The sequence below is a fragment of the Cololabis saira genome, chromosome 6 (assembly GCF_033807715.1).
Source record: "Cololabis saira isolate AMF1-May2022 chromosome 6, fColSai1.1, whole genome shotgun sequence".
In the NCBI taxonomy this organism is placed as follows: Eukaryota; Metazoa; Chordata; class Actinopteri; order Beloniformes; family Belonidae; genus Cololabis; species Cololabis saira.
Genome location: NC_084592.1, coordinates 49,187,894 through 49,214,608, shown reverse-complemented (window position 1 = coordinate 49,214,608; position 26,715 = coordinate 49,187,894). Strand labels below are relative to the sequence as shown.

The following is a 26,715-nucleotide window of genomic DNA, read 5'->3' as shown; positions in this document are numbered from 1 at the left end:
CCCCGGACTCGGTTTTGAGTCCTTGACCATAATTGGTGCAAATTAGCCCCACCCCTTCTTCTGATTGGTCGATATGTGATAGTTCCTATTTTCTGCAATAACTTTTGAATGGTTTGATAGAGGAAATGTCATCAAAATCGCAATAGTCCCGTGGCACTTCAAAATTTCCAGGGAATTTTGTGTCTAGCACTAGTATTAATATGTTGCAGAACTACAGTCATATCATTCATGCAACAGCTGAAAAAACTGTTTAATAACACTAACCCAAATCAATATCGGAATCTGATCAAATCAAATCTTGATAATCGATTCTGAATATTAAGAATCAGAATCAATTCTTGACATTTGAATGTATCCCCAGTCCTAGTCTGGTCACATGACCCCGCCCCCCCGACTCGGTAACTCACCACTCCGGGGAGGCAGCTCTCCACCTCGGGGTTGGGCCCGTCGCTGTAGTGGTTGCCGTGGTTACCGGGGGAGCCCGTGGACGAGTCTGAGGAGCTGTCCGGACTGGAGGGCATGTTGGCGCTCACCTGGGTCAGCTTGGCCGTGATCAGCTGGAGGAGGAGGAACATCAGAGGAGGAACATCAGGGGAGGAACGGCGTGAGTTTGGCAGCTCCGGGGGGTCAAAGGTGCCCCGGCGCTCCGGGGGGTCAAAGGTCACCCGGCGCTCCGGGACTCACCGTCTTGTCCTTCAGGTTGAGCTGTCCGATCAGCTTGCGGTCGTCGGCCGGGTCCACCACCTCGCCCCCGATGAACAGCTCGATCTTGGTGTGCGCGGCGTTGGCCTTGATGCGGTTGAGGATGGCGCGGCGCACCGAGCCGATGGTGTCGTTGGTGTGGGACCAGATGTCCAGGTCGTCCACCTGCCGGCCCTGGTTGGGGAAGCGGACGATCAGGGTGATGTGCTTCCCCCGGAAAGCTCTGCAGGGACACAGGGGAGAGTCGTGAGTGGAAGCCCGTCCTCCGCAGGGCGTATACCGGCTGGAGCGAGGGGAATTAAGACCTTTTAACAACATTTTCACACAAGATTTAAGACCACAAAGACAGAAATCCAGCGCTGAGGTCGAGGTTGCCAGATCTGACAAGTTCCAGCTAGAGATGCATCGGTTTTGATCGTGGATCGGAAAATAATAGTTCAAAGCCGATCGGATGACGTTTACAACAACAAACCACCACAGAAAGCTTAAGCTAGAAAGCTACACTTCCAATACTCCCCCTACTTTCTACCACTAGCCCTAAAAAAGAAGCCACAGATTTTATGGCCCTTGAATCTTCCCAGGTCTGTCCCAATACTCCCACTACTCCTACTTTTCAGCACTACCCCTACATTTATCTGCTACGTCACTGCGTGGTTTACGTTCGGGTACGTAAGCGACTGCGTAGTTACGCTTGCACAAACGTCACACCATATCAGGAAGCCCAGAGATAAAAGCTGTTTTAATTTCCGCTGTAGCTGTTAATATGCCCCTTTATTAAGTTTTAATGTTTGTTCAGGCGTAAAAGTAATCGTTAAGATCCCCAACCTGGGCTCAGTTTATCCAAATTACGCCTGGTAAGAAATTTGACCCGATGAAGAGCCGCCGGCCCGGAGCAGCAGCAGCAGCTGTTACCATGGTAACAGCAGCAGCTCACGGCCGGGTCAACCTGCGCCGTCGTCCCAGGGAGAAACCTGCAGCTCTGTGGAGAATTACCGCTGGCTGAAATAAATCATTTAGGAAGATGTTGGTTTAATAGATGAAATCTAACAGTTGTAGCTACGCCTGTTAAGAAAATTTGCTCCAATGTTTTCGGGATGATGATGCCTGCCGGCTCGGGAGCTGAATTATGGTTCTGCGTTAAATCGACGCAGACCCTACGCCGTAGGGTCTGCGTTGGTGTAACGCGGAACCATAAATCAGTCTTTATTCTGGCGAGATCTTCGGCAAACCAGCAAACGAGTGATTATGTACATTCACTGAGTGAATATTATGAAAGTAAAATATATATTTCTCTAGAAATGTCATCAAACCTGGACATGGGCAGGATGGTCCTCTCCTCGTGGTAGTCGCTGTCACACTCGTTGATGTATTCCTTCAGAACCGTGAGCACCCGGACCATGCGGATCGCCTCCTGCCGGGCACAGTTGATGCTGTCCTTGTCCCCGTCCAGCACGCACAGCGTGTCGTAGGACGCCTTCAGCCGGTCGAAGCACGACTGGATGAAGTCCTCGTGGATCTCCACCTGCAGGGAGACCGGGTTAGACCAGGACCACCAGGGACCAGAACCACCAGAACCACCAGAACCCCCAGAACCCCCCGAGCTGCATCCAGACCTGGTTGACTTGTAGTTTGGGTCCCAGGTTGGTGTAGATCTCCTTCAGCAGGTCGATGGCTCGGGTCGCGATGTCGTCACTTCCTTGAATCACCACCTGAATCAGAAATAACAGAGTTCTAAAACAATTAAGAAAAAATGATTTGCCTTAAAAACATTTAAAAAATATTATTTTATACATTTTATTTTGAGTTTCTTCTTAAGGACTTTTGATTTTTGGTGGTCTTTTGTATTATTATTGTTTATATTTCTGTTTGTGTCTTTCTTTCCTGCTTATGCTGATTGGTTGGTTGTTCTGGATCTGATTGATGAGCCTGTTTGCTCCGACCAGGTTCATTAAACACCTGAGCTGATCATGTGACTGTTCACCTGAGCTGATCATGTGACTGTTCACCTGAGCTGATCATGTGACTGTTCACCTGAGCTGATCATGTGACTGTTCACCTGAGCTGATCATGTGACTGTTCACCTGCTGATCATGTGACTGTTCACCTGAGCTGATCATGTGACTGTTCACCTGAGCTGATCATGTGACTGTTCACCTGAGCTGATCATGTGACTGTTCACCTGCTGATCATGTGACTGTTCACCTGCTGATCATGTGACTGTTCACCTGCTGATCATGTGACTGTTCACCTGCTGATCATGTGACTGTTCACCTGCTGATCATGTGACTGTTCACCTGCTGATCATGTGACTGTTCACCTGCTGATCATGTGACTGTTCACCTGCTGATCATGTGACTGTTCACCTGAGCTGATCACGTGACTGTTCACCTGAGCTGATCGCGTGACTGTTCACCTGAGCTGATCACGTGACTGTTCACCTGAGCTGATCATGTGACTGTTCACCTGAGCTGATCACGTGACTGTTCACCTGAGCTGATCATGTGACTGTTCACCTGAGCTGATCATGTGACTGTTCACCTGCTGATCATGTGACTGTTCACCTGCTGATCATGTGACTGTTCACCTGCTGATCATGTGACTGTTCACCTGCTGATCATGTGACTGTTCACCTGCTGATCATGTGACTGTTCACCTGCTGATCATGTGACTGTTCACCTGCTGATCATGTGACTGTTCACCTGCTGATCATGTGACTGTTCACCTGAGCTGATCACGTGACTGTTCACCTGAGCTGATCACGTGACTGTTCACCTGAGCTGATCATGTGACCTGTGTTTGTGTCTGTTATCTGCCTACATGGCCCAAACATGTTTAACTTTTACAAAGTCATGATTAAATAAAGGCTTTTTATATTTTTCTATCTTCTTAAGTGCCTCGGTTTTTCTAAATTGTTTTTCAATCTTTTTGATTCCCATGCCGAAGAGAACATGAAGTTTACACTTTTCTCTCACACCAGCAGCTCTTCATGCATTTGTAGTTAGACTTAAGAACAGAGTTCTGTCAGGTTTGGATCTGGGGCCGGATTCACAAAACATTCTTAAGAAAAAAAATCTTCTTAAGTGTCAATATTTTCTTAAGTTCAGTCTTAAGAAGAAAAAAGAGAAGAAGTCATATTCTCCAAAAAAGTATTTTCTCAACTTTCTTCTTAAGTTTCTTCTTAAGAAAAACGTAAGAATAAATGGTATTCTTGAAATAAAAGTTCTCAAATTGGTTCTCGCCTTTTTCTTAACTTTAAGACAACCCTGACCTGTCTTAAAATGTCTTCTGTGAAAAGGTAATAGTAATAATAATAATAATAATAATAATAATAATAATAATAATAAGCCTCTAAATCAACTTTTCCAACACATTTTAGACCAGTTTAGACGAGTAGGTCATAGTTTAAGGATATACTTTGTAATTAATTACACAAAGAGCCTGTTAACTGTTTGTTAGCATGTTAGTTAGCATGGTAGTTAATTATTATTAATTTTCCCCAATAGTATTTTTTTTTCTCACATTAATCTCATCCACCAAAACCTTGAAAAGTTCCTGCATCTCTTTTTCTCCTTCTCCATGTTTAGTGAGTGACTGACGGTTAAACTACCTGTAAATGTTGTTTGTTGGCGCGTGCAATGACGTATTTTAAGAAGTTCTTAAGTAGGAAAAATAAGAAATTTGTAAGAAATGACAGTTCTTAAGATGGTTCTTAAGAACATATTGGTGAATCCGACCCCAGGTCTGAATCTCTGACGGAGACGAGGATCAGCAACCCGACCGGTCCAGGCCTGCTGGACCCCATGGTCCCCCTGGACCCCCCTCCAGGCCCCTCACCCTCCACAGGTAGTCCAGGCCGATCAGCTCCAGGTCTGCAGGACCTGCTGGACCTGCAGGACCTCCTGGACCCCCCTGGACCCCCCGGTAACCCCGGACCCCCTCACCCTCCACAGGTAGTCCAGGCCGATCAGCTCCAGGTCGTCCATCATGTATGCGCGGCGTTTGGCCACCAGCTTGCCCTCCCTGCAGTTGACGGCCTTGAAGAATCTCTCGAAACACTTCATGCCGTTCTCCGTGAGCAGGGACGGGTCCAGCTGCAGCACGTTGTTCTCAAAGAAGTCCTTGTTGATGTCCGGGTCCAGGTCCGGCTCGTCCCCCATCAGCTTGGAGTACCTGGGGGGACAGACAGGGGGTCAGAGACATGCTGGGGACCGGGGACCAGACCTGGAACCAGAGCAGGTAAAGTAAAGGTTCCTACCACTTGAAACAGGCCTCGCGGTCACACAGGAACACGGCGTTCTCCGCCAGACACTTCCAGATCTGCTTGGCCTGTGGAGCACAGAGCCAGAGCTGGCCGTCCTTCAGCAGGAACCTGGGGGGACAAGTCAGAGGTCAGAGGTCAAAGGTCAGGAACGTTGGGTAGAACTCTGTTTTCAAGAAGCTGATCTGAACCCACGTCTGAATATCTGGAGACTACAGTGACGACGCACAATAATCAGGATTCTCCCCTCAGGGGTTCGGTACTTGCTGCTGCTACTTGTTCATGTGTTTACACTCCTGCATTGTTGCACATTTTATATATATACACTGCGATACAGAGTCTATTCTATTCTATACTTATTCTACTTTTTTTTAGGGCCCGAGCACTGAAGGTGCAAGGACCCTATTGTATCTGTGATGTTTATTATTATTATTATTATTATTATTAGGGCCCGAGCACCTTCAGTGCGAAGGCCCTATTGTATCTGTAGGAATTATTTGTATTTTTTTTATTATTATTCTTATTATTTTTCTGACGAAAGGAGGGCCTTTTTGCCCCCCTAAACGTGCCCAAAAAGTCACCAAATTTTGCACCCAAGCCTGGCCTGGCGAAAAATTTGATATTTAATGGTTTGCATTAATGGGCGTGGCCTAATGGCTCAACAGCGCCCCCTTGAAAACTTTGTGCCTCATGCCCCACGATACGGTTTGACGTACATGCACGAAAATCGGTACACGCCTGTATCATGACGTAACTTAAAGAAAAGTCTCTTGGCGTCATGCCCGAAACCGAACAGGATGTCGGCCATTTTGAATTAGTCGTGTCATTTTGGCGAAATTTATGCCATTCCTTCGGCAGTTAATACGGCCCGAACCGTAACGAGCACCCAGGTGTGTTATACATCAAAATGTGCGTCTCCATCCTCCGACACCGCGCATTACTTTTCTCTCTCAAAAGCGTTACCGTGGCGACGCTAGACGCCAAAAAGCGCGCCCACCCTTCATCTGATTGGTTCAGACAGAAAAAACTTTGCGCCTCAAGCCCCATAATACGGTTTGACGTACATGAACGAAAGTCGGTACACACCTGTATCATGTTGCAACTTACAGAAAAGTCTCTTGGCACCATGGTCGAAACCGAACAGGAAGTCGGCCATTTTGAACATTCTGAATGAATCACGTAATTTTGGAGCAATATATGCCATTCCTTCGAGAATTAATACGGCCCGAACCGTATCATGAACCCAGATGTGTTTTACATCAAAATGTGCGTCCCTATCCTGCGACAACGCGCATTACTTTTCTCTTTCAAAAGTGTTACCGTGGCGACGCTAGACGCCAACAAGCGTGCCCCCCCTTCATCTGATTGGTCCATATTTGATAGTTCCCCAAAAGGCACCAAATTTGGCATGCAAGCAGGACCTGGCGATAAATTTGATATTTCATGGTTTGCATTAATGGGCGTGGCAAAATGGCTGAACAGCGCCCCCCGGAAAACTTTGTGCCTCAAGCCCCACGATACAGTTTGACGTACATGCACGAAAATCGCTACACACCTGTAGCATGGCACAACTTAAAGAAAAGTCTCTTGGAGCCATGGCCAAAACCGAACAGGAAGTCGGCCATTTTGAATTAATTGTGTAATTTTGGCTAAATTTATGCCATTCCTTCGGCAATTAATACGGCCCGAACCGTAACGTGCACCCAGGTGTGTTATACATCAAAATGTGCGTCTCCATCCTGCGACACCACGCATTACTTTTCTCTTTCAAAAGTATTACCATGGCGACGCTAGACGCCAAAAGGCACGCCCCCCCTTCATCTGATTGGTCCATATTTGATAGTCACCAAATTTTGCATGCAAGCCAGGCCTGGCGATACATTTGATATTTAATGGTTTGCATTAATGGGCGTGGCCTAACGGCTCAACAGCGCCCCCTAGAATACTTTTCTCTGCCATAACTTTTGAATGGTTTGACATAGGAAGTCGTGGGTGGTGTCATGGGACTCTGTAATGAGTTCTTAAGCTTCGTTGGCCTTAATTAGCCCCGCCCCTTCTTCTGATTGGTTGTCCCGATTTTCTGCTATAACTTTGGAATGGTTTGACATAGAGAGTCCTGGGTGGTGTCATCAGATTCTTTATGGAGTCCTTGACTTCATTGGCCAGAATTAGCCCCGCCTCTTCTTCTGATTGGTTGTCCCGATTTTCTGCTATAACTTTTGAATGGTTTGACATAGAGAGTCGTGGGTGGTGTCATCAGATTCTTTATGGAGTCCTTGACCTTCGTTGGCCTTAATAAGCCCCGCCCCTTCTTCAGATTGGTTGTCCCGATTTTCTGCTATAACTTTGGAATGGTTTGACATAGAGAGTCGTGGGTGGTGTCATCAGATTCTTTATGGAGTCCTTGACCTTGGTTGGCCTGAATTAGCCCCACCCCTTCTTCTGATTGGTTGTCCCTTTTTTCTGCTATAACTTTTGAATGGTTTGACATAGAGAGTCGTGGGTGGTGTCATTTCTGATATGCTTATGGGGGCGGTGGCCGTGAGTGCGAGGGCCCGTTCATTGCTGCTTGCAGCTTTAATTATTATTATTATTATTATTATTATTCTTGCCTTAAATGAATTGCCTTTTTGGAGGCCTTAAAATGCTCGAAAACTCACCAGATGTTGCACACGCTTCAGGAGTCGGAAAAAATTACGTATTTTATGGGCGATGAGCATGGGCTGACAAGAATGGGCTCCATAGCGCCACCTATTTTATGTTTTTCGACGAGCCCCATAATATGGTTTGACTTACAGCAATGTCCTTTATGTGTCTATTATATCAGACAAAGCTCTACAAAAAAGTCTCTTGGACCCATGCTCTAAGTTACACAGGAAGTCCGGCATTTTGAACAGAAAATGTCATTTTTCATGAATTATGGTCATTTCCAGGTCTCGTACTTTAACAAACTCCTCCTAGAGATTTTATCGAATTGGCTCACAACTTGGTTTGTACAATCTAGACACATGGCCGACGCTAAATTGTGAAGCTTTTAAGTTTTCAGCAGAGGGCTTGACCGTAGTGATCCGGCGAAGTTTGAGGTCATTTTTAAGCCTCGCCATCAAACATCAATTGGCTGTAATTCAGCAATACATGATTTGATGTGGTTGAAAACGTATGTGCATGATTGTAGACTGAGCCTGAAGACATCTATGGTGGAATATTCAGGATCGGTTGTAGCGCCACCTGTTGGCACCAGGAATTGTCATGTCTTCTAGTATGCATCTGTGCTCCAAACGAGATCAGTTTATTGATTTCAAAGTTGATCACATAAAAGGTAAGGCATTGACGATGACTGACAGTGAAAAATGTAAGTTTGTGTCAAAGGGCGTCGCTGTCAGAGGTTGTCAAATTTCGGTGTCTCGCCATGAACATAAAAGTTGTTGTAACTTAAACATAATTGGTCAGAATTAACCCAAAATCTGTACATGTAATCAGGCTTCCATTCTGAACAAGTGGATATGACAATCTTGGATGAACTCCATAGCGCCACCTTTTGGTCAGGTATAATTTTTTCATCAAATTATGTGCCGTAATTACTGTTTCGTTCATCCAATCACAATGAAATCCACACATATTATTGTCATAAGGGTCCTTATTGACTGCGTCGCGTATCGTGGTCATAACTTGAACGAAATTGCAATTCTACGTCACTCAAGATTTCTGGTAAAATAATCATTAAAAATCACTGGTTTTGTCTTAGGACAATTAAATTTCAGATACAGAAACCTTTCGACAGGACATAATCATACACTGGAACATATCATATTTGGAAAAGTTTGTCACTCACTTTTTTCAAAATATGAACTCGTATTCAAATAAATCATAACTTTCTCATGCCATGTCCAATTAACTTCAAACTTCGTAAAGATATTGTTTACTGTGATGTGAAAATATCCTGTTGATTTCATAAATGCACGTCCAACATGTGATTTTTAATGAATTTTTATGTTAAATCCATTGGATTTAACAGCTGACTCTCTGTGCCGGCCAGCTCCCGCGGCGGGAGTGGAGGCCGAGGGGGAGCGGGGGGAACGTTGCTGCGCGCGCAGCATGGTGACGTCACTTGCACATGCACTTGCGCTGGAGAAACAGATCTCCAGTGTTTTCACACAAGATTCACCTAATGTAAGTATTTTGTGTTATGTGCATAATTGTAGACTTAGTCTGAAGACATCTATGGTGGAATATTCAAGTGGAATAGTTATTGTCACCAATGTTTTTCGGCCGTTCGGCGCATGTCTGTAAGGACATGCACGCTTGCTTTTTTTCTCCTCTCTACTGACCAGAGAGGCCAAGTAAATAAAACCACACTGATTTTGAGACAAACCCGTCTTTTTAAATTCAATTTCTATACAGAAAATAATTACAGTACATCTATTACACCATATTTCACAGCAGCTTTGTAATTATTTTATCATATTTATCATTATCGCGCTTTCATCCGCTATCTGGTCGGGAGCGCGCAGCGCCGAGAGCCGAGAGAAGGGACGTCCCGATTTCAGCCGCAAAATCGGCCTGCATTGGCCGGTTTAACAGAACCGCAGCGGTCGCGACTGTTCAGCCAATCAGGATGCAGAACACGATGCACGATGAAGATCCGTGAAGCAGAACAGAGTTACAGCGAGGGATCACTGACCTTAGGAAGTTGAGCCGCTCCTGAACCTCCTGGACGTGGCTGTAGCGGCTCCCGGGCCGGACCGTCTGGGGGTCGAACTCCGCTTGCTCTTCTGCAAACAGAAACGGGTCAGACTGCTGCCTAACCCCCCCAGCCCCACCAGGTGAGACCCCCCCACCTTTAGGCCCAGTCCCAATCCCCCCACTACCCCTAAATTTTGCGTGTTCCCGTGAGGGTAGTGGTGTCCCAATTCCTCTTTTCATGTAGGGCTAGTGTGTATGAATCTAGCCCTTCACAGCGAGGGATTTCAGATGCTGACTAGTTGATCTAGGGCCAGAAAAATTTCCCAGAATGCTTTTCGTTTTCATTTGCGGACTGAATCAAAAAAAAAAAAACATGGCGGACATTTATTTTTTAGTGAATAAAATCAATATTTTGAGTTAATTTCTGCATAAAAATGAGTTTTGATTACATTTCTAGCGAGAAATATATATTTTACTTTCATAATATTCACTCAGTGAATGTACATAATCACTCGCTTGCCCGTTGTTGCGAAGATCACGCCAGAATAAAGGCTGATTTATGATTCCGCGTTACACCGACGCAGAGCCTACGGCGTAGGGTACGTGGCGACGCACACCGTACGGCGCGCATCGCCGCGTACCCTACGCCGTAGGCTCTGCGTCGATTTAACGCGGAATCATAAATCACCGGCGGCTCTTCTCATCCCTGTAAACATCAGAGCAAATTTCTTACCAGGCGTTATTTGGATAAACTGAGCCCAGGTTGGGGATCTTAACAGTTACTTTCACGCCTGAAAAATTTTTAAAACTTAATAAAGTGGCATATTAACAGCACTACAGCGGAAATGAAAACAGCTTTTAGCTCTGGGCTTCCTGATATGGTGTGACGTTTGTGCAAACGTAACTACGCAGTCGCTTACGTACCCGAACATAAACCACGCAGTGACGGAGCAGATACATTTAGTGGTGGTGCTGAAAGTAGGAGTAGTGGGAGTATTGGGACTGACCTGGGAAGATTCAAGGGCCCTAAAAATTGTGGCTTGAATTTTAGGGGTAGTGGTAGAAAGTAGGGGGTGTTTTGGGATTGGCCCTCAGACTGCTGCCTGCCCCCCCAGGTGAGACTAGAGATGGGCGGTATGGACTAAAAAATGTATCACGATAATTTCTGGCATTTATCCTGATAACGATAAAAATGACGATAAAAAAATACCAATTCAACTCCACCTTTTTAACTATAAATCTATCTCGCTCTCAGATCCGCCATGTTTGTTACACAAAAACCTCATCAACGAGAATTTATCCTTCTTTCTTTCTTTCTTTCTTTCTTTCTGTCTTTCTTTCCTCTTTTCTCCCTTCCTTCCTCCTTTCCTCTTTTCTCCCTTCCTTCCTCCTTTCCTCTTTTCTCCCTTCCTTCCTCCTTTCCTCTTTTCTCCCTTCCTTCCTCCTTTCCTCTTTTCTCCCTTCCTTCCTCCTTTCCTCTTTTCTCCCTTCCTTCCTCCTTTCCTTGTTTTCTCCCTTCCTTCTCCCCTTTCCTTCCTTCCTTTCTTCTTTTTTCCCCTTCCTCCCTCCCTCCCTGCCTCCCTCCCTTCCTTCCAAAAATCAGCTTTACACAAAAACATCATCAACGAAAATGTATCGTTTTTACCGCGAGATGACAAATTCTTATAGTGGGGAATTTTTTTGACGGTATATCGTGAACGGTAAAATATCGCCCATTCCTAGGTGAGCCCCCCCCAGGTTCTCCCCCACCTTTGGACAGCTGCCTCATGGTCTCCATGTAGGCCGACAGGTTCTCGGCCACCAGCGTGACCAGGGCGTGGTTGTGCTGCAGCTGGTTGATCAGGTCGTGGCGGTAGAAGACGTGGGGACTCCGCTGGGTCTGACTGGAGGACAAACGGACCAGAGTGCAGGATTAACGGAACCAGAGAGAGGAGAAAACAACGCACCGTCAGTTACACCTGATTCAGAAGCTGATTTCTCATTCTGTAAAGAACATGAAGGAAGCAGCTGGTGTGTGTGTGTGTGTGTGTGTGTGTGTGTGTGTGTGTGTGTGTCACCAGCAGAAAGAGTCATATCAGTGAAGTCATTTCCTGCCTTGTTTCCAGAAAGATTCTTTCAGCTCAAGTTTTACAAACACCAGGAACATTTTCATTTTCTTTAGTCGGCTCAGGGTTTTTTTTGTTAAAATGTTCCTAAACGCTGAAGTAATTGTTCTGAGTTTATGTAAAGATCAATCATTGTGGTGACAGGTGATGCATTAAGAATGAAGAAGTAAAAAAATGGGGAAAAGAAATGAAGAAAGACTTAGTTCCAAGGCATGAAATCCCTCTGATATTCAGCTCTGAATGATTGACGGACAGACTGGCAGAAGGGGGCGGGGCTCCATCTCAAAGGACCGCCCCTTAGCACAGCGGGCCAATCAGACGGCTCTGCAGGGCCGCCGCCTTCGGACGGGAGAAACTACGTAAACGTTTACTGGACAACGCTCCGCCGGACCGGCTGCTGCTCAGATTCCTGACGGGATCCTGAACGTTAACCCGTTAAATTAGTTAAATGAGTTGATGTAGAAGGAACTGGAGATCAACAACAGTAACGACAACGAAGCAACAACTGCTGGAAGTTAAACACACTGTTGTTTCTGAGAGGTTATTTCAGTTCTGGTGCAGGAAGGCTGAGGATGCAGCTGCAACCTGACCGAGAACATCCAGTAACCGAGACAAAGAAACTTTCACAACCTGAGCTTTCGTAACGAGCCGCTCAAACGATGCTATTTCTACGGTGGCCGAGACCCGCCATTGCTGAAAATAAAATAAACGCTTTGCAAATAAAATAAACGCTGCAAATAAAAACAAACGCTGCAGCAAATAAAAGAAACGCTGCAAATATAAAGAAACGCTTTGCAAATAAAAATAAACGCTTTGCAAATAAAATAAACGGTGCAAATAAAAATAAACGCTTTGCAAATAAAATAAACGCTTTGCAAATAAAAACAAACGCTTTGCAAATAAAAGAAACGCTGCAAATAAAAATAAACGCTTTGCAAATAAAAATAAACGCTTTGCAAATAAAAATAAACGCTTTGCAAAAAAAAATAAACGCTTTGCAAATAAAATAAACGGTGCAAATAAAAATAAACGCTTTACAAATAAAAATAAACGCTTTGCAAATAAAATAAACGCTTTGCAAATAAAAGAAACGCTGCAAATAAAAACAAACGCTGCAGCAAATAAAAAAAAACGACGCAAATAAAAAAGCCACAACGGAAGTGAATAACCGGGGACTATTTTTGCTGATGCAGCGTTTCTTTTACTTGCAGCGTTTCTTTTATTTTGGCGGGTCTCGGCCACCGTACGTTTCCCTGTCGATGAACAACCAGCACAATAAAGTCTATTACCGTATCGGCCCGAATATAAGACCACCCTGTTTTTCTCAAGACTCCAGTTTGAAAAAAGACTTTTTGAACACCAAATTCAAATTTTATACAGAAAATAATGACAGTACATCTGAAACAAATGATTAAAACAATATATTGCAGAGAAAAAGCTTGTTATTTTGCCTCATTCCAACCATCATGTTGAAGTTTGTATCATAACTTCTCCTCAGCTGCCGGTTCACCTGCCGATCTTCCACCCACTTTTCTACAGATGTTATCTCTTCTCTTATTGTCTTCTCTTTTCTTTCTAACCGCTATTATCTTCTTGGTGATAGGGGTTCGCTTTAAAGATATCTGGCGCCATCTAGCGTTGTGAATGGGAATAACGTCTAAACCCCGAATGGAAGACGAGCCCACTTTTTCAGTCTGATTTCAATGATAAAAACAATGATAAAAACGTCTTATATTGGGGCCGTCTCTGAGGAAAGTGGAATTTCTGCTGAAACTGTCAGTAAAGTTTGAAGGTCAGAACTCTGATCCTTGTCTGAACAAAAGAAAAAACCACAAAGAGATCAATCTGAAGACTAATGAACACAATACAGCTATTATAGTTGGGCCGATACGGTAGGAACAGAGAAGCTCGTTAGCAGACGTGACCCGAGCTACCGGCGCTCCGGGCTGCACTTGCAGCTGACGCACCTGCAGCTGACGCACCTGCAGCTGCAGCTGACGCAGCTGCACCTGACGCACCTGCAGCTGATCCACCTGCAGCTGACGCACCTGCAGCTGACGGACCTGCAGCTGACAGACCTGCAGCTGACAGACCTGCAGCTGACGCACCTGCAGCTGATGCACCTGCAGCTGACGCACCTGCAGCTGACGGACCTGCAGCTGACGGACCTGCAGCTGACGGACCTGCAGCTGACGGACCTGCAGCTGACAGACCTGCAGCTGAGGCACCTGCACATGCACCTGCAGATGACGCACCTGCAGCTGACGCACCTGCAGCAGACGCACCTGCACCTGATGCAGCTGACGCACCTGCACCTGATGCAGCTGACGCACCTGCACCTGATGCAGCTGACGCACCTGCACCTGATGCACCTGCAGCTAACGCACCTGCACCTGATGCACCTGCAGCTAACGCACCTGCACCTGATGCACCTGCAGCTAACGCACCTGCACCTGATGCATCTATGCCCCGGCGGTGACCCAGTAACCCGCGGTGACCCACACTGACCCACATTGACCCACATTGACCCACACTGACCCACATTGACCCACACTGACCCTAACTCTAACCCGCGGTTCCGGCCGGTACGAGGAGTAACGAGTCTTTTGAGATGAATCCCGAGAAGCTGCTGAAGCCGATTCGTGGCAGAATTTTCCATGTCATGTTTGGTTTATGTCACGAACATGTCAGAGAGAAAGTAAGACTTGATGTAACAAGAAACGGGCAGAACCCTGGAATTGACACTCAACTTACCCCACTAAGTTCTTTAGTATGTTAATTGGCATTTTCTTTCTGAAAAACAACAGGTAAACTACATATTTTCTACAGCGACTAACAAACTCCTTCAGAGAAATGTGAATGTGAGGATTGTGCAGCAGGACTAGGTCGTATTCCCTTTTCATGTAATTTACCGAGGACCTTATGGAAACGGTTCAGACGCCAGCAGAACCGGTCAGGTTAGTTTATAATGCAACCTTAGAAAGATCTCGTAACATAAGTTATAACATCTTTAGAAGGTTAACCTTCGAAAGATCTTATAACTTAACCTTCTAAAGATCTTATAAGGTAGCCTAACGGAAGAGCTACCGAGCTACGCCTCACGGCTGTGGGCGGGACGCTTTAGTTTCTGTTTATTCAAGCACCTTTTAGTGGAAATAGGAGCATAAACAAAACTACTGACCCAGTTATATTTATGGAATCCAACTATGGAGCCAAATCAAGGCCAAAAGTTTTGCTAATTTGAAAATAAAATTTGAACCTGAAAATTCTTTTTTACAATTTCAATTTTTTTTTTTGGTATCAGATCTTTTTTTCAGTTTCAAAACTTTTATTTCAGTTTCAGAGAAGAAGTGAAACTGAAAAAAGAGATGTGAAACTGAAAAAAAAAGATCTGACACCGAAAAAAAAAATTGAAACTAAAAAATAATTTTCAGGTTCAAATTTTATTTTCAAATTAGCAAAACTTTTGGCCTTGATTTGGCTCCATATCCAACTACCTTCATAGAAATACATTGGTTTGTTAAAGCAAACCAACTAAACGTGCATGTAAGCTCCTCTCTGTGAATGGTTGTAATCATGATAAAGATGCTCGTTTAAAAAGAGGGCGCCATGATGTCAGCGCGCCCTTTACTTTAAATTAAAGTAGAATAACTAGAACTTGGTGGTAAATGTTAAGCTGAGAGGTTTGGGCTGCAGTTCTACGAGCTAGCGGGGGCGACCCGCGGCGGGACCGACGCCACGGCGGGACCTACCTCAGGTTCTGGGGAGCTTCTCCAAACAGGCTACAGATTTCTCTGATCTGCTTCAGAGCAGGGATCACCCACTTGTCGTTGGTCCGCAGCTCCTCGATGAAGCGGTCGATCCACTGGATCTTCTGGGTGTCTCGGTCCTGTGAAGGAAAGCCGTGTGTCACGATACAGAAGTTTGGTCAAATTTCCTGTTATCTTTAATATTGTTGCGCTGGATCAAGTGCCAGGTGGTAACCACGGCAACGGAGATACAGAGAAGAAGAGCCGGCTACCGCAGGACGGACACACGAGGGATTTGGTCATTTCTTTTAATTTATTTGGTGAATTTAACAATTTTGATGACTGGGATGCAGAAAAGGAGAGAAAAGAAACTATCCGAGCGGAGCTGAGCGGAGACGAATATCTCCCGTTACCAAGGAAACGAAGCACGAGTGCTGACAGGAATCAGCAGGAGAGACCACGTCTCTCCAGTGTTAGCGTCGCTCCATTGGCTACCTGTAAAATTCAGAATCCAATTTAAAATTTTATTACTTGCATATAAAGCCCAAAACGGCGTAGCTCCGCAGTATTTACAAGACCTGATAGTGCCTTATGTTCCTGGCAGAGCTCTCCGCTCTCAGGGTGCAGGTTTACTCGTAGTTCCTAGAGTATCTAAATGTAGATTTGGAGGGCGGGCGTTCTGCTATCAGGCACCACTACTATGGAACCAACTTCCAATCTGGGTTAAGGAGGCTGACACCACCTCCACCTTTAAAACTAAACTTAAAACATTTCTGTTTAGTAAAGCCTATAGTTAGTGTTTAGTAAACCTCTAGCTGGTGTTGGTAAATCTCTAGGTAGTGTAAACTCTAGTGTGTTAGAGTCAGTAGTCATAGTTGCAGCTATAGAACAAAACTATAATAGTTAGTCTCAAATATAGCTTGGTGGTAGATATGCTGCTATAGGCCTATGCTGCAGGGGGGACCGACATGATCCGCTGGGCGGTGCCTCTCACCCTTCTTCTCCTCTCCTCTTCCCTTCCTCTCTTCTCCTTTTCCATTTTTATTTATTATAAATATCTCATAGCTATCGTTTTTGTCCATCGCTTCTGTAGTTTCTTGTTCCGGCCCCCCTTTTTTCTCTTTTGTACATGGTGCAGCATCCTCTGCCGGTGGAGAAGAGCATCTCTGAATGCACAACACCGGATCCTGCAGCGTGGGAGTGAGAGGGTCAGGGTAACGGCCCGGTCAGGGTAACGGCCCGGTCAGGCTAACGGCCCGGTCAGGCTGACGGCCCGGTCAGGCTGACGGCCCGGTCAGGCTGACGGCCCGGTCAGGCTGACGGCCCGGTCAGGGTAACGGCCCGGTCAGGGTAACGGCCCGGTCAGGGTAACGGCCCGGTCAGGGTAACGGCCCGGTCAGGGTAACGGCCCGGGCAGGCGGGGGAGAGATTTGTCCGTCAAGACTCCTCTCCCTGGCCCTGCCCCTTCTCAACCTTCCCCCGACCCTGCACCCCAACCTGGGACTTGCTGATTGGGCCGGAGCTTCGGGAGCTGCATGCTGGCCTGCGGTCCCCACCCCCGGTCATCCCGCTGCTGCTTCCACCTGCCTGCTGTGGAGCCCTGACCCCCCCCCCCCCCCCCCCCGTACCTGGGAGCAGCTGTAGTCCAGGATCTTGATGTGGGCACTCAGGGCCTGGTCCATGATGTCCACCGGGACGTCGTCGCTGTGCGCCAGGTTCCACAGCAGGTTCAGAACCTTGTGGGCCATCACGCCGTCCTTGTCGTCCTCGGCCAGACGCCGGATCAGCTCCAGCAGCTTCTCCCGCTGCTTCTTGCTGGCGTTGGTCCAGCTGGCCTGGAAGAGACAGGGGAGACAACGCAGGTGAGACAACGCAGGTGAGACAACGCAGGTGAGACAACGCAGGTGAGATGCAGGTGAGACGCAGGTGAGGCCGGGGCAGCAGCCCCCACCAGGGGAACAGGGTGCTGGTTCCTAGTTCCTGGTTCTTGGTTCCTGGTTCCTGGTTCCTAGTTCCTAGTTCCTACCTTGAAACAGTCAAACAGGTGGTCCAGCTGCTCGGGGGAGAAGTCCCAGGCCAGCTTGGCCAGCAGGTCGTGGACGTTCTTCACGATGGCCTCGTGTTTCCCGGCCTGAAACACAAACACAAACATCAGATCAACCTGAAACAACACAAACTCAGATCAACCTGAAACAACACAAACTCAGATCAACCTGAAACAACACAAACTCAGATCAACCTGAAACAACACAAACTCAGATCAACCTGAAACAACACAAACTCAGATCAACCTCCTCGCGGACGCTAGGGCGGAGGTTAAACCTGCAACCTATGCAAATGGAACCCCAACACAGTATATAAAGTAATGAAATATAGACAATTTATGCAATTATAACTGAAAACTTTAAAGTTTTCATACCTTTAAACATATTCAAAAGCAAAAACATGGCACCAATTATCTGGTGTCCAACAAAACATTCCTTTTTTGGGCATAAACAAAGAAAATACAAAGGGTTGTAATGTAATGATGAAAAAAAATGTGTAAAGAAAAAAAAAAAAAAAAAAATTAAAAAAAAAAAATCGATCTTTAGACATATAAATCGATTTTAATTAAAGCTGCAAGCAGCGATGAACGGGCCCTCGCACCCTAGTGCACGTTCAGGCTGCAGTGGAAGCTTGTATGACTTGCATGTTCAGAATGGAAGCCTGATTAAATGTACAGATTTTGGGTCAAATTGGACAAAGTATGAGCAAGTTACAACAACTTTTATGTTCATGGCGAGACACCGAAATTTGACTCTAGGAGGAGTTCGTTAAAATACGAGGCCTGGAAATGATCAGAATTCATGAGAAATGCCATTTTCTGTTCAAAATGCCGGACTTCCTGTGTAACTTAGAGCATGGGACCAAGAGACTTTTTTGTAGGGCTTTGTCTGATATAATAGACACATAAAGGTCATTGCTGTAAGTCAAACCATATTGTGGGGCTCATCGAAAAACATAAAATAGGTGGCGCTATAGAGCCCATTCTTGTCGACCCATGCCTGTCGCCCATAAAATACGTAATTGTCGCGACTCTGGAAGCGTGTGCAAAATTGGGTGAGTTTTCAAGCATTTTAAGGCCTCCAAAAAGGCAATTCCTTTCTCGGAAGAATAATAATAATAACTAGACAATTTCCTCGCAGAAATTTCAAGAATGCCACGGCGGGCTGCTGCACATTTGTGTACATTATTGCATTTTGCAATCAATAAAGGTGAATGACTCACATATCGGCCAATCAGAAGAATGGGCGGGGCTAATTTTCACCGATGAAGGTCAAGTACTCAATACCGAGTCCAATGACACCACCCATGACTCTCTATGTCAAACCATTCAAAAGTTATCGGACTATAACATATCGGCCAATCAGAAGAAGGGGAGGGGCTAATTTGGATAAATGAAGGTCAAGGACTCAATACTGAGTCAATTGACACCACCCATGACTCTTTATGTCAAACCATTCAAAAGTTATAGCAGAAAATAGGGACAACCAATCAGAAGAAGGGGCTAATTTGTATATATAATATACAAATGTAAATATTTATATATACAATAATAATAATATACATATATATCCCATGAACCTGTTCCCAGCAGGACTGGGGATCATGTAAGGTCAAAAGGTCAGGGTTCAGATTTCTCCATTTTCCAGGTTATAGTATATGAAGTCTGTACTGACTGGGTCATGTGACCAGTCTGGCTCATTCTAATCAGTCAACAGCTGAGCTCTGGTTGCCCCGGCAACAAGAACCTCGAAATGAGGAATGTTCCGGACTGGCTGTGAGAAAACCCCAGTTTTTGCCTTGTGACAAGTTGTCAAATAACTCCGATTTGTGAGAAAACCATAGCTCCTAGCAGAAAAACAAAGACATCGTGAGAGACACAGAACCCAGAAGATTCTGACAATCTTAATTTTATTCAGATATTCCTTAAAATGTGTTATTAACGGCAGTTCGAAAACAAAGTGAGATTTTTTTGAAGAAAACTTTTGATTACATTGCAGTGAATGGGGACAGAGGCAGGAATTGGAGCAGCTTTATCCCCCCCTGTTTAAATTTTGTGCATACCCCACCTGTGAAAGTCACATTTTATGAATCCCAACATCTATGTCTACATTCTAACCAAAAATGATCTTTCTAGCTTTCACGGGTTCGGCCGTGAGCTCGAGTTACAAAGAAAAATTAAGGTCATTTTTTTAATGTCCCTCCCACTCTTAAAAATTAGAGCTCCACTCTAATTTGAGGCCCCAAAGTTCTCCCAATGCATTCCGGATGGCGCTAAAAGTGCACGTTTTTGCACCTTGCGCAAAAACATGCACGCCAATCGCGTTTTCTCAAAGCTGCGGGACTAGTAGCGAACCGAAGTTTTGTCCAGAAAATGAATAATAACATGAAACGCACACAATAACAATAGTGCCTCTGGCTGCGCCAAGAGGCACTGCTCCTCCATTGCTATTGCATAGCTATGGAGGAGGCGTGCCACTTGGCGCAGCCGTGGCACTAATAAAAATAAGAATAATAATAAACACCACAAATACAATAGGGTCCTCGCACCTTCAGTGCTCAGGCCCTAAATCCTCCATAAAAAGGCAGTACAGCCCTGGAGCAGCGTGGTCGTACCTGAGCGGCCCAGATGTTGTCCAGGTCCTGCATGGTCAGAGCCTTCTCCTTGATAACGAAGCGCAGGATCTTCTCCAGCTTCTCCACGTACTGGGGCTGGTGCAGACTGTCCCTGAGCACGATGGACAGGATGTGGTTCTGCTGGATCCATTCCTGCAGGGGGGACATGAGGGGAGAAGCTCAGCTACGGCAGACGCACTGCATCATGGGAACGACAGCACCCTGAGGCCACGCCTACCGCCATGCGCTCGGCCGTCAGCCACTCCTCCTCCTCGGGGTTGTGCCGGTGCGTGTAGTAGGACACGCTGGAGATCACCTTGTTCACCTCATTTAGTGCATTCATTTTGCCATTAAATGAAGAAATTTGCAATAACCTGGAAGAGAAAGGTTTTATATTATTATAACCGGTACTGGAGTTGAGGGGGGATGAGGGGGACGGCATCCCCCCTGAAATAAAAACAGTCCAAATCTTCCCCCCCTGAAATAAAAACGGTCCAAATCATCCCTGAAATAAAAACGGTCCAAATCATCCCCCCCTGAAATAAAAACGGTCCAAATCATCCCCCCCTGAAATAAAAACGGTCCAAATCACCCCCCCCTGAAATAAAAACAGTCCAAATCATCCCCCCCTGAAATAAAAACGGTCCAAATCATCCCCCCTGAAATAAAAACGGTCCAAATCATCCCCCCTGAAATAAAAACGGTCCAAATCATCCCCCCTGAAATAAAAACGGTCCAAATCACCCCCCCCTGAAATAAAAACAGTCCAAATCATCCCCCCCTGAAATAAAAACGGTCCAAATCATCCCCCCCTGAAATAAAAACAGTCCAAATCATCCCCCCCTGAAATAAAAACGGTCCAAATCATCCCCCCTGAAATAAAAACTGTCCAAATCATCCCCCCTGAAATAAAAACGGTCCAAATCATCCCCCCTGAAATAAAAACAGTCCAAATCATCCCCCCCTGAAATAAAAACGGTCCAAATCATCCCCCCTGAAATAAAAACAGTCCAAATCATCCCCCCTGAAATAAAAACGGTCCAAATCATCCCCCCTGAAATAAAAACAGTCCAAATCATCCCCCCTGAAATAAAAACGGTCCAAATCATCCCCCCTGAAATAAAAACAGTCCAAATCATCCCCCCTGAAATAAAAACGGTCCAAATCATCCCCCCCTGAAATAAAAACGGTCCAAATCATCCCCCCTGAAATAAAAACAGTCCAAATCATCCCCCCTGAAATAAAAACGGTCCAAATCATCCCCCCTGAAATAAAAACAGTCCAAATCATCCCCCCTGAAATAAAAACGGTCCAAATCATCCCCCCTGAAATAAAAACAGTCCAAATCATCCCCCCTGAAATAAAAACGGTCCAAATCATCCCCCCCTGAAATAAAAACGGTCCAAATCATCCCCCCTGAAATAAAAACGGTCCAAATCATCCCCCCCTGAAATAAAAACGGTCCAAATCATCCCCCCTGAAATAAAAACTGTCCAAATCATCCCCCCCTGAAATAAAAACGGTCCAAATCATCCCCCCTGAAATAAAAACGGTCCAAATCATCCCCCCCTGAAATAAAAACGGTCCAAATCATCCCCCCTGAAATAAAAACAGTCCAAATCACCCCCCCCTGAAATAAAAACGGTCCAAATCATCCCCCCTGAAATAAAAACGGTCCAAATCATCCCCCCTGAAATAAAAACGGTCCAAATCATCCCCCCTGAAATAAAAACGGTCCAAATCATCCCCCCTGAAATAAAAACAGTCCAAATCATCCCCCCTGAAATAAAAACGGTCCAAATCATCCCCCCTGAAATAAAAACAGTCCAAATCATCCCCCCTGAAATAAAAACAGTCCAAATCATCCCCCCTGAAATAAAAACGGTCCAAATCATCCCCCCTGAAATAAAAACGGTCCAAATCATCCCCCCTGAAATAAAAACAGTCCAAATCATCCCCCCTGAAATAAAAACGGTCCAAATCATCCCCCCCTGAAATAAAAACGGTCCAAATCACCCCCCCCTGAAATAAAAACAGTCCAAATCATCCCCCCCTGAAATAAAAACGGTCCAAATCATCCCCCCCTGAAATAAAAACAGTCCAAATCATCCCCCCCTGAAATAAAAACGGTCCAAATCATCCCCCCTGAAATAAAAACTGTCCAAATCATCCCCCCTGAAATAAAAACGGTCCAAATCATCCCCCCTGAAATAAAAACAGTCCAAATCATCCCCCCCTGAAATAAAAACGGTCCAAATCATCCCCCCCTGAAATAAAAACGGTCCAAATCATCCCCCCTGAAATAAAAACGGTCCAAATCATCCCCCCTGAAATAAAAACGGTCCAAATCATCCCCCCTGAAATAAAAACGGTCCAAATCATCCCCCCTGAAATAAAAACGGTCCAAATCATCCCCCCTGTAAAACTGCCATCCCTCCTTTCCATCCCTTATGTCATTTCATCAATGAATGTGGTTTTACTGCTATTTCAACATTTAGAGTCATCACCAGAAAAATAACTTATTTGACAATTTTCACCTGTTTCAAGTAAATTTTCACTTGAAATAAGTAGAAAAATCTGCCAAGATTTATCTTCTTATTACAAGCTAAAAAAATCTTGTTCCACTGGCAGATTTTTCTACTTATTTCAAGTGAAAATGTACCTGAAATTGTTGTTTTTTCCAGTGATGAGTCTTGTTTTTAGTGTAATGAGATTTTTTTACTAAAATGAGACATTTTAACTAGAAATAAGACAAATATTCTTGTTAAGATTGTGAGTTTTTGCAGTGATCCATGTTACTTATCCTGTGAAGGACAGAGTCATATTGATAAGTTCAGAAAAGTGTTTTTTATTGTTGTGTTTTGATGTATTTGATGTAAGTCCAGTGGATATTTAAAGCTTACAGAAGGCTGCATTTAACTGCTGCTATGTCATTCCTGCAGTATTTCTGCAGGTGTTTTGGTCACTGCTATTATTTGTAATATATTATATTATTTGTAATCAGCACAAATTATCTGTCCCCATATGATCAAATCCAACATCCCCCGTTTTATTTTACAACTCCAGTACTGACTGTAACTGCCATGACATTTCCCCTCTACAGGAACTCCAGCAGATCCTTCACACTCACCTAAGAATCATTTTTAACCTAAAAATCTCTAGATTTTTCACAGTCTCCTCCTGGCCCGGCACGCGGGAGGCCAGGTTCTTCAGAGACTTGATTATCATGGACAGTGCATCGTTTTTGGCTTCGTTCTTGGCCTCTTTCTTGAGCTCCTCGTCCGTGAGATTCTCCAGGAACTGGGGAACCATCTCGATGACTGGAAGGAAGTACTTCTTGACCGTGTGCAGCGTGAGGAACTCGTAACACTGGCCGAACGGCCTGAAAGCAGAGCAGAGCAGAGTCAGAACCGTCTCACCGGCCGGGACTCTCGCGGCTGGAATCAGAGCTCTCACTTGATAAGTGCAGCGATGATCTGGACGTTCAGTGCTTGGCCGCTCATGAAGCGATCGTGCAAAATTTGAAACCCGTTTAACGTGCCAAACTTGTTTATTAAGTCCACCAGCCAGCCCTGAGGAGACAAGAGAGAGAAAGTTGATGTTTTTCCTCTGGGGACGGGGATGTTGGAGGTCGCTGACTCAGCTCCAACACCCGGCACACAGAGTTTATACAAGTCTCTAACAAACAAAGTGGTTTATAAATGCTGTATTCTACATTTTATTCTGGATTATTATTTACTTATTTCTGTCCACAGCAATAACTCTCTACAATGACTCTGAAACGACTTAAATCATGAAAACTACAACCATTCATTTCCCTTTGGGGATAAATAAATATAATATAATAAATATAATATAAATAGTAGTATTGAATTAAATTTGGACCTTAATAGAGGGGGGCACAACAACTTATTTTGTGACTATTCTTGACAAATATGTCTAGACCAGCGGTCGGCAACCCAACATGTTTTAGATCCATATTGGACCAAAAACACAAAAAATAAATATTTCTGGAGTCGCAAAAAATGAAAAGTCTCGTATCAGAATTAGAATGAAGAAACACATGCTGCATGTTTCTATATTAGTTAGAACTGGGAAAGATTTATTTTTTTCATTATGCACTTCGAGAAAAAAGTGGAAATGTTGAGAAAAAAGTAAAAATGTTGAAAAAAAAGTCAAAATGTCGAGATTAAAAAGGAAAGGAAAAAGAGAAAAAAAAGGGGAAAAAAAGAAGAAGAAAAAAGAAAAAAAGAGAAAAAAGGGGCGGCGCTCTAGAGCCGCGGGTTGCCGAGCCCTGGTCTAGAAAATGTAAAAACCTGTTTATTATACAACACAAAAGTAGGGCTGCAACAACGAATCGATAAAATCGATAAAAATTGATTATTAAAAGCGTTGGCAACGAATTCCATTATCGATTCGTTGTGTTGCGCGATTATTACGTCACTCACTAAAGCCTGATTTATGATTCCGCGTTAAATTGACGGTGTAGCCTACGGCGTAGGGTACGCAGCGACGCACACCGCCACGTAGCCTACGCCGTAGCTCTGTGTTGGTGTAACGCGGAACCATAAATCAGCCTTAAGTCGCGGAGCTGAAGTTGAGGTGTTTCGCCCGGACTACATTTAATGTGGTACAGCGCGCTGACGCCGCGCACGTAAAAAGAAGAAAGAGGGCGCGGATTTGTTTGGTTTTAGTAACATGCCGTGCTCAGACAGTCTGCAATGGCCCAGACGGAGACACATGTAGCTCAGTGATTAACTTTTATTTTCAATCCAGTCTATATTCTTCTGGTCCGTTCTCCTATATGTTCCCCCTCTAACCCGGTACATACATAGGTTCCTCTAAACATCTGTTCCCGCTACAGTTTTAACTAAAAGAAAAGGCAGAAAATGTCAGAAAAATAAAAACGTAATAAAGCTAACTGGGTAGTTTTCAATTTTATCACTGTAGTCATTCATGGATAAAACAAGCAGCACTGGAGCCTAATGTGCTCCAATACAGCAGGATCATAATTTTATTTAGAACACTGCCAAAACTCAAAATCTTACAAAGACTTTAACTTAAAACTTAACTAGAACTTAAAATTAGCTTGAGATAAATGAAAGTTCAATTAAAACACGTGGGAAAACACCTAACCTTTTAAGTGATGTGTGTTATCAGGTGTAACGGCATTTTTAGGTTAGAAATAAGAACATTTCTTGGTAAGATCCTTAGTTTTTTGAGTGAAGGCAGTGAGAGAACAAATTGTAATGTTCAAACAAATCCTGTTTCTGATTTGTATTTTTCTTTATTTTTTATAATTTATTTATTGTTCCGACAGCTCAGGTCCCTTTTTAAACAAAGTATTCCTCTTTTGTGCACTTGATTTTTATATATTTGGCAGATGTAAAGCATACATGTGTATGTTTTCTGTGTTAGTCCATTTAGTTTGTTTTTTTTTATCAATACTCAGCTTGTTCAAGGAGCAACCTGTTAGTGAACTTTCTGAAGATTATCTGCAATGTGAATTTGCACTGTCAGTTCTGTTTTCGAATGGTTGGAATTTAATGCTTTTTTGTTTTTTGTTTTTTTTTATCCGATTCACCGATTAATCGAAAAAATAATCGACGGATTAATCGATTATTAAAATAATCGTTAGTTGCAGCCCTACACAAAAGATTAAGATTTCCAGCAAAGTTCTGGTGTTGATTCGGGGAGATATTTCCCGGTGTTGATAACGGAGATATTCCCCGGTGTTGGGTCCAGCCACCCCCACCTCACCTTGGGGGAGCGCGGGTCGGGCGGCCGGGCGTACAGCTCTTACCTTGGGGGAGCGCGGGTCGGGCGGCCGGGCGTACAGCTCTTACCTTGGGGGAGCGCGGGTCGGGCGGCCGGGCGTACAGCTCTTACCTTGGGGGAGCGCGGGTCGGGCGGCCGGGCGTACAGCTCGTCGTCGGCCAGCTGGGCCCCGGCGGGGACGGTCTCGGACGGCCGCGTGCCGTTGTAGATGTGGAACTTGCAGTGGGGGTTGGTGGCCATGGCCAGCAGCTCCAGCAGAGGAAACCAGTCCTGGGAAAGCTTAGCCACGCACAGCTCCACCAGGCGGTGGGTGTTGTTGATGATGCACCGCTGGAGAAAACAGAGAGACAGGGATGAGCTTCACAGCAGCTGGAGACGCTGCAGCTGAACCCCGGACTTGGAAACATCCATGCATCACAATTATCCCCGTCCTGATTCAAGGCAAGTTTATCTGTACAGCACAATTCAACACAAGCTCATTCAAAGTGCTTTACATCAACATTAAAAGCAGCAAGACACAATTCAAACATAAATAACAAATAAAATGAAATAAAATGATAAGAAAAGAGGTAAAATAATAAAAAACACAAGTTGTTGTTAAATAAGGGCGGTAGATCCAGCAGGTTCATCTCATTCTTACAATGGTAAGAATTACGTTTCTCTACGGTCAAAACGTACAAAGACCGGGTCAAATACAGGATTACAAAAGTAAATTGTTGGATCAATGCACCTCAGCACCTCCATCATGTAAACGGGAATAAAGGCAGACCCTGACTTCAAC

General features: G+C 44.7%; 1 protein-coding gene across 6 annotated transcripts in view; it reads right to left on the bottom strand.

Annotated features, from left to right (window-relative positions):
- Positions 1-26,715, bottom strand: part of LOC133446238 (probable ubiquitin carboxyl-terminal hydrolase FAF-X) — a 108,907-nt gene that overhangs the window by 44,906 nt on the left and 37,286 nt on the right. For 4 of the 6 annotated variants that reach the window (XM_061724220.1, XM_061724223.1, XM_061724221.1 and 1 more), the window contains exons 6-22: positions 26,046-26,264; positions 23,613-23,728; positions 23,287-23,538; positions 20,395-20,530; positions 20,157-20,309; positions 17,524-17,628; positions 17,126-17,332; positions 15,501-15,637; positions 14,503-14,541; positions 11,393-11,526; positions 9,642-9,732; positions 4,958-5,071; positions 4,644-4,872; positions 2,316-2,411; positions 2,013-2,224; positions 685-925; positions 408-557 (exon numbers count right to left, since the gene is read on the bottom strand). In XM_061724220.1, the coding sequence (XP_061580204.1) occupies positions 408-557; positions 685-925; positions 2,013-2,224; positions 2,316-2,411; positions 4,644-4,872; positions 4,958-5,071; positions 9,642-9,732; positions 11,393-11,526; positions 14,503-14,541; positions 15,501-15,637; positions 17,126-17,332; positions 17,524-17,628; positions 20,157-20,309; positions 20,395-20,530; positions 23,287-23,538; positions 23,613-23,728; positions 26,046-26,264 (2,631 nt within the window). The remainder of the gene's footprint in view (positions 1-407; positions 558-684; positions 926-2,012; positions 2,225-2,315; positions 2,412-4,643; positions 4,873-4,957; positions 5,072-9,641; positions 9,733-11,392; positions 11,527-14,502; positions 14,542-15,500; positions 15,638-17,125; positions 17,333-17,523; positions 17,629-20,156; positions 20,310-20,394; positions 20,531-23,286; positions 23,539-23,612; positions 23,729-26,045; positions 26,265-26,715) is intronic. The other 2 variants (XM_061724224.1, XM_061724226.1) reach the window with 1 other exon arrangement.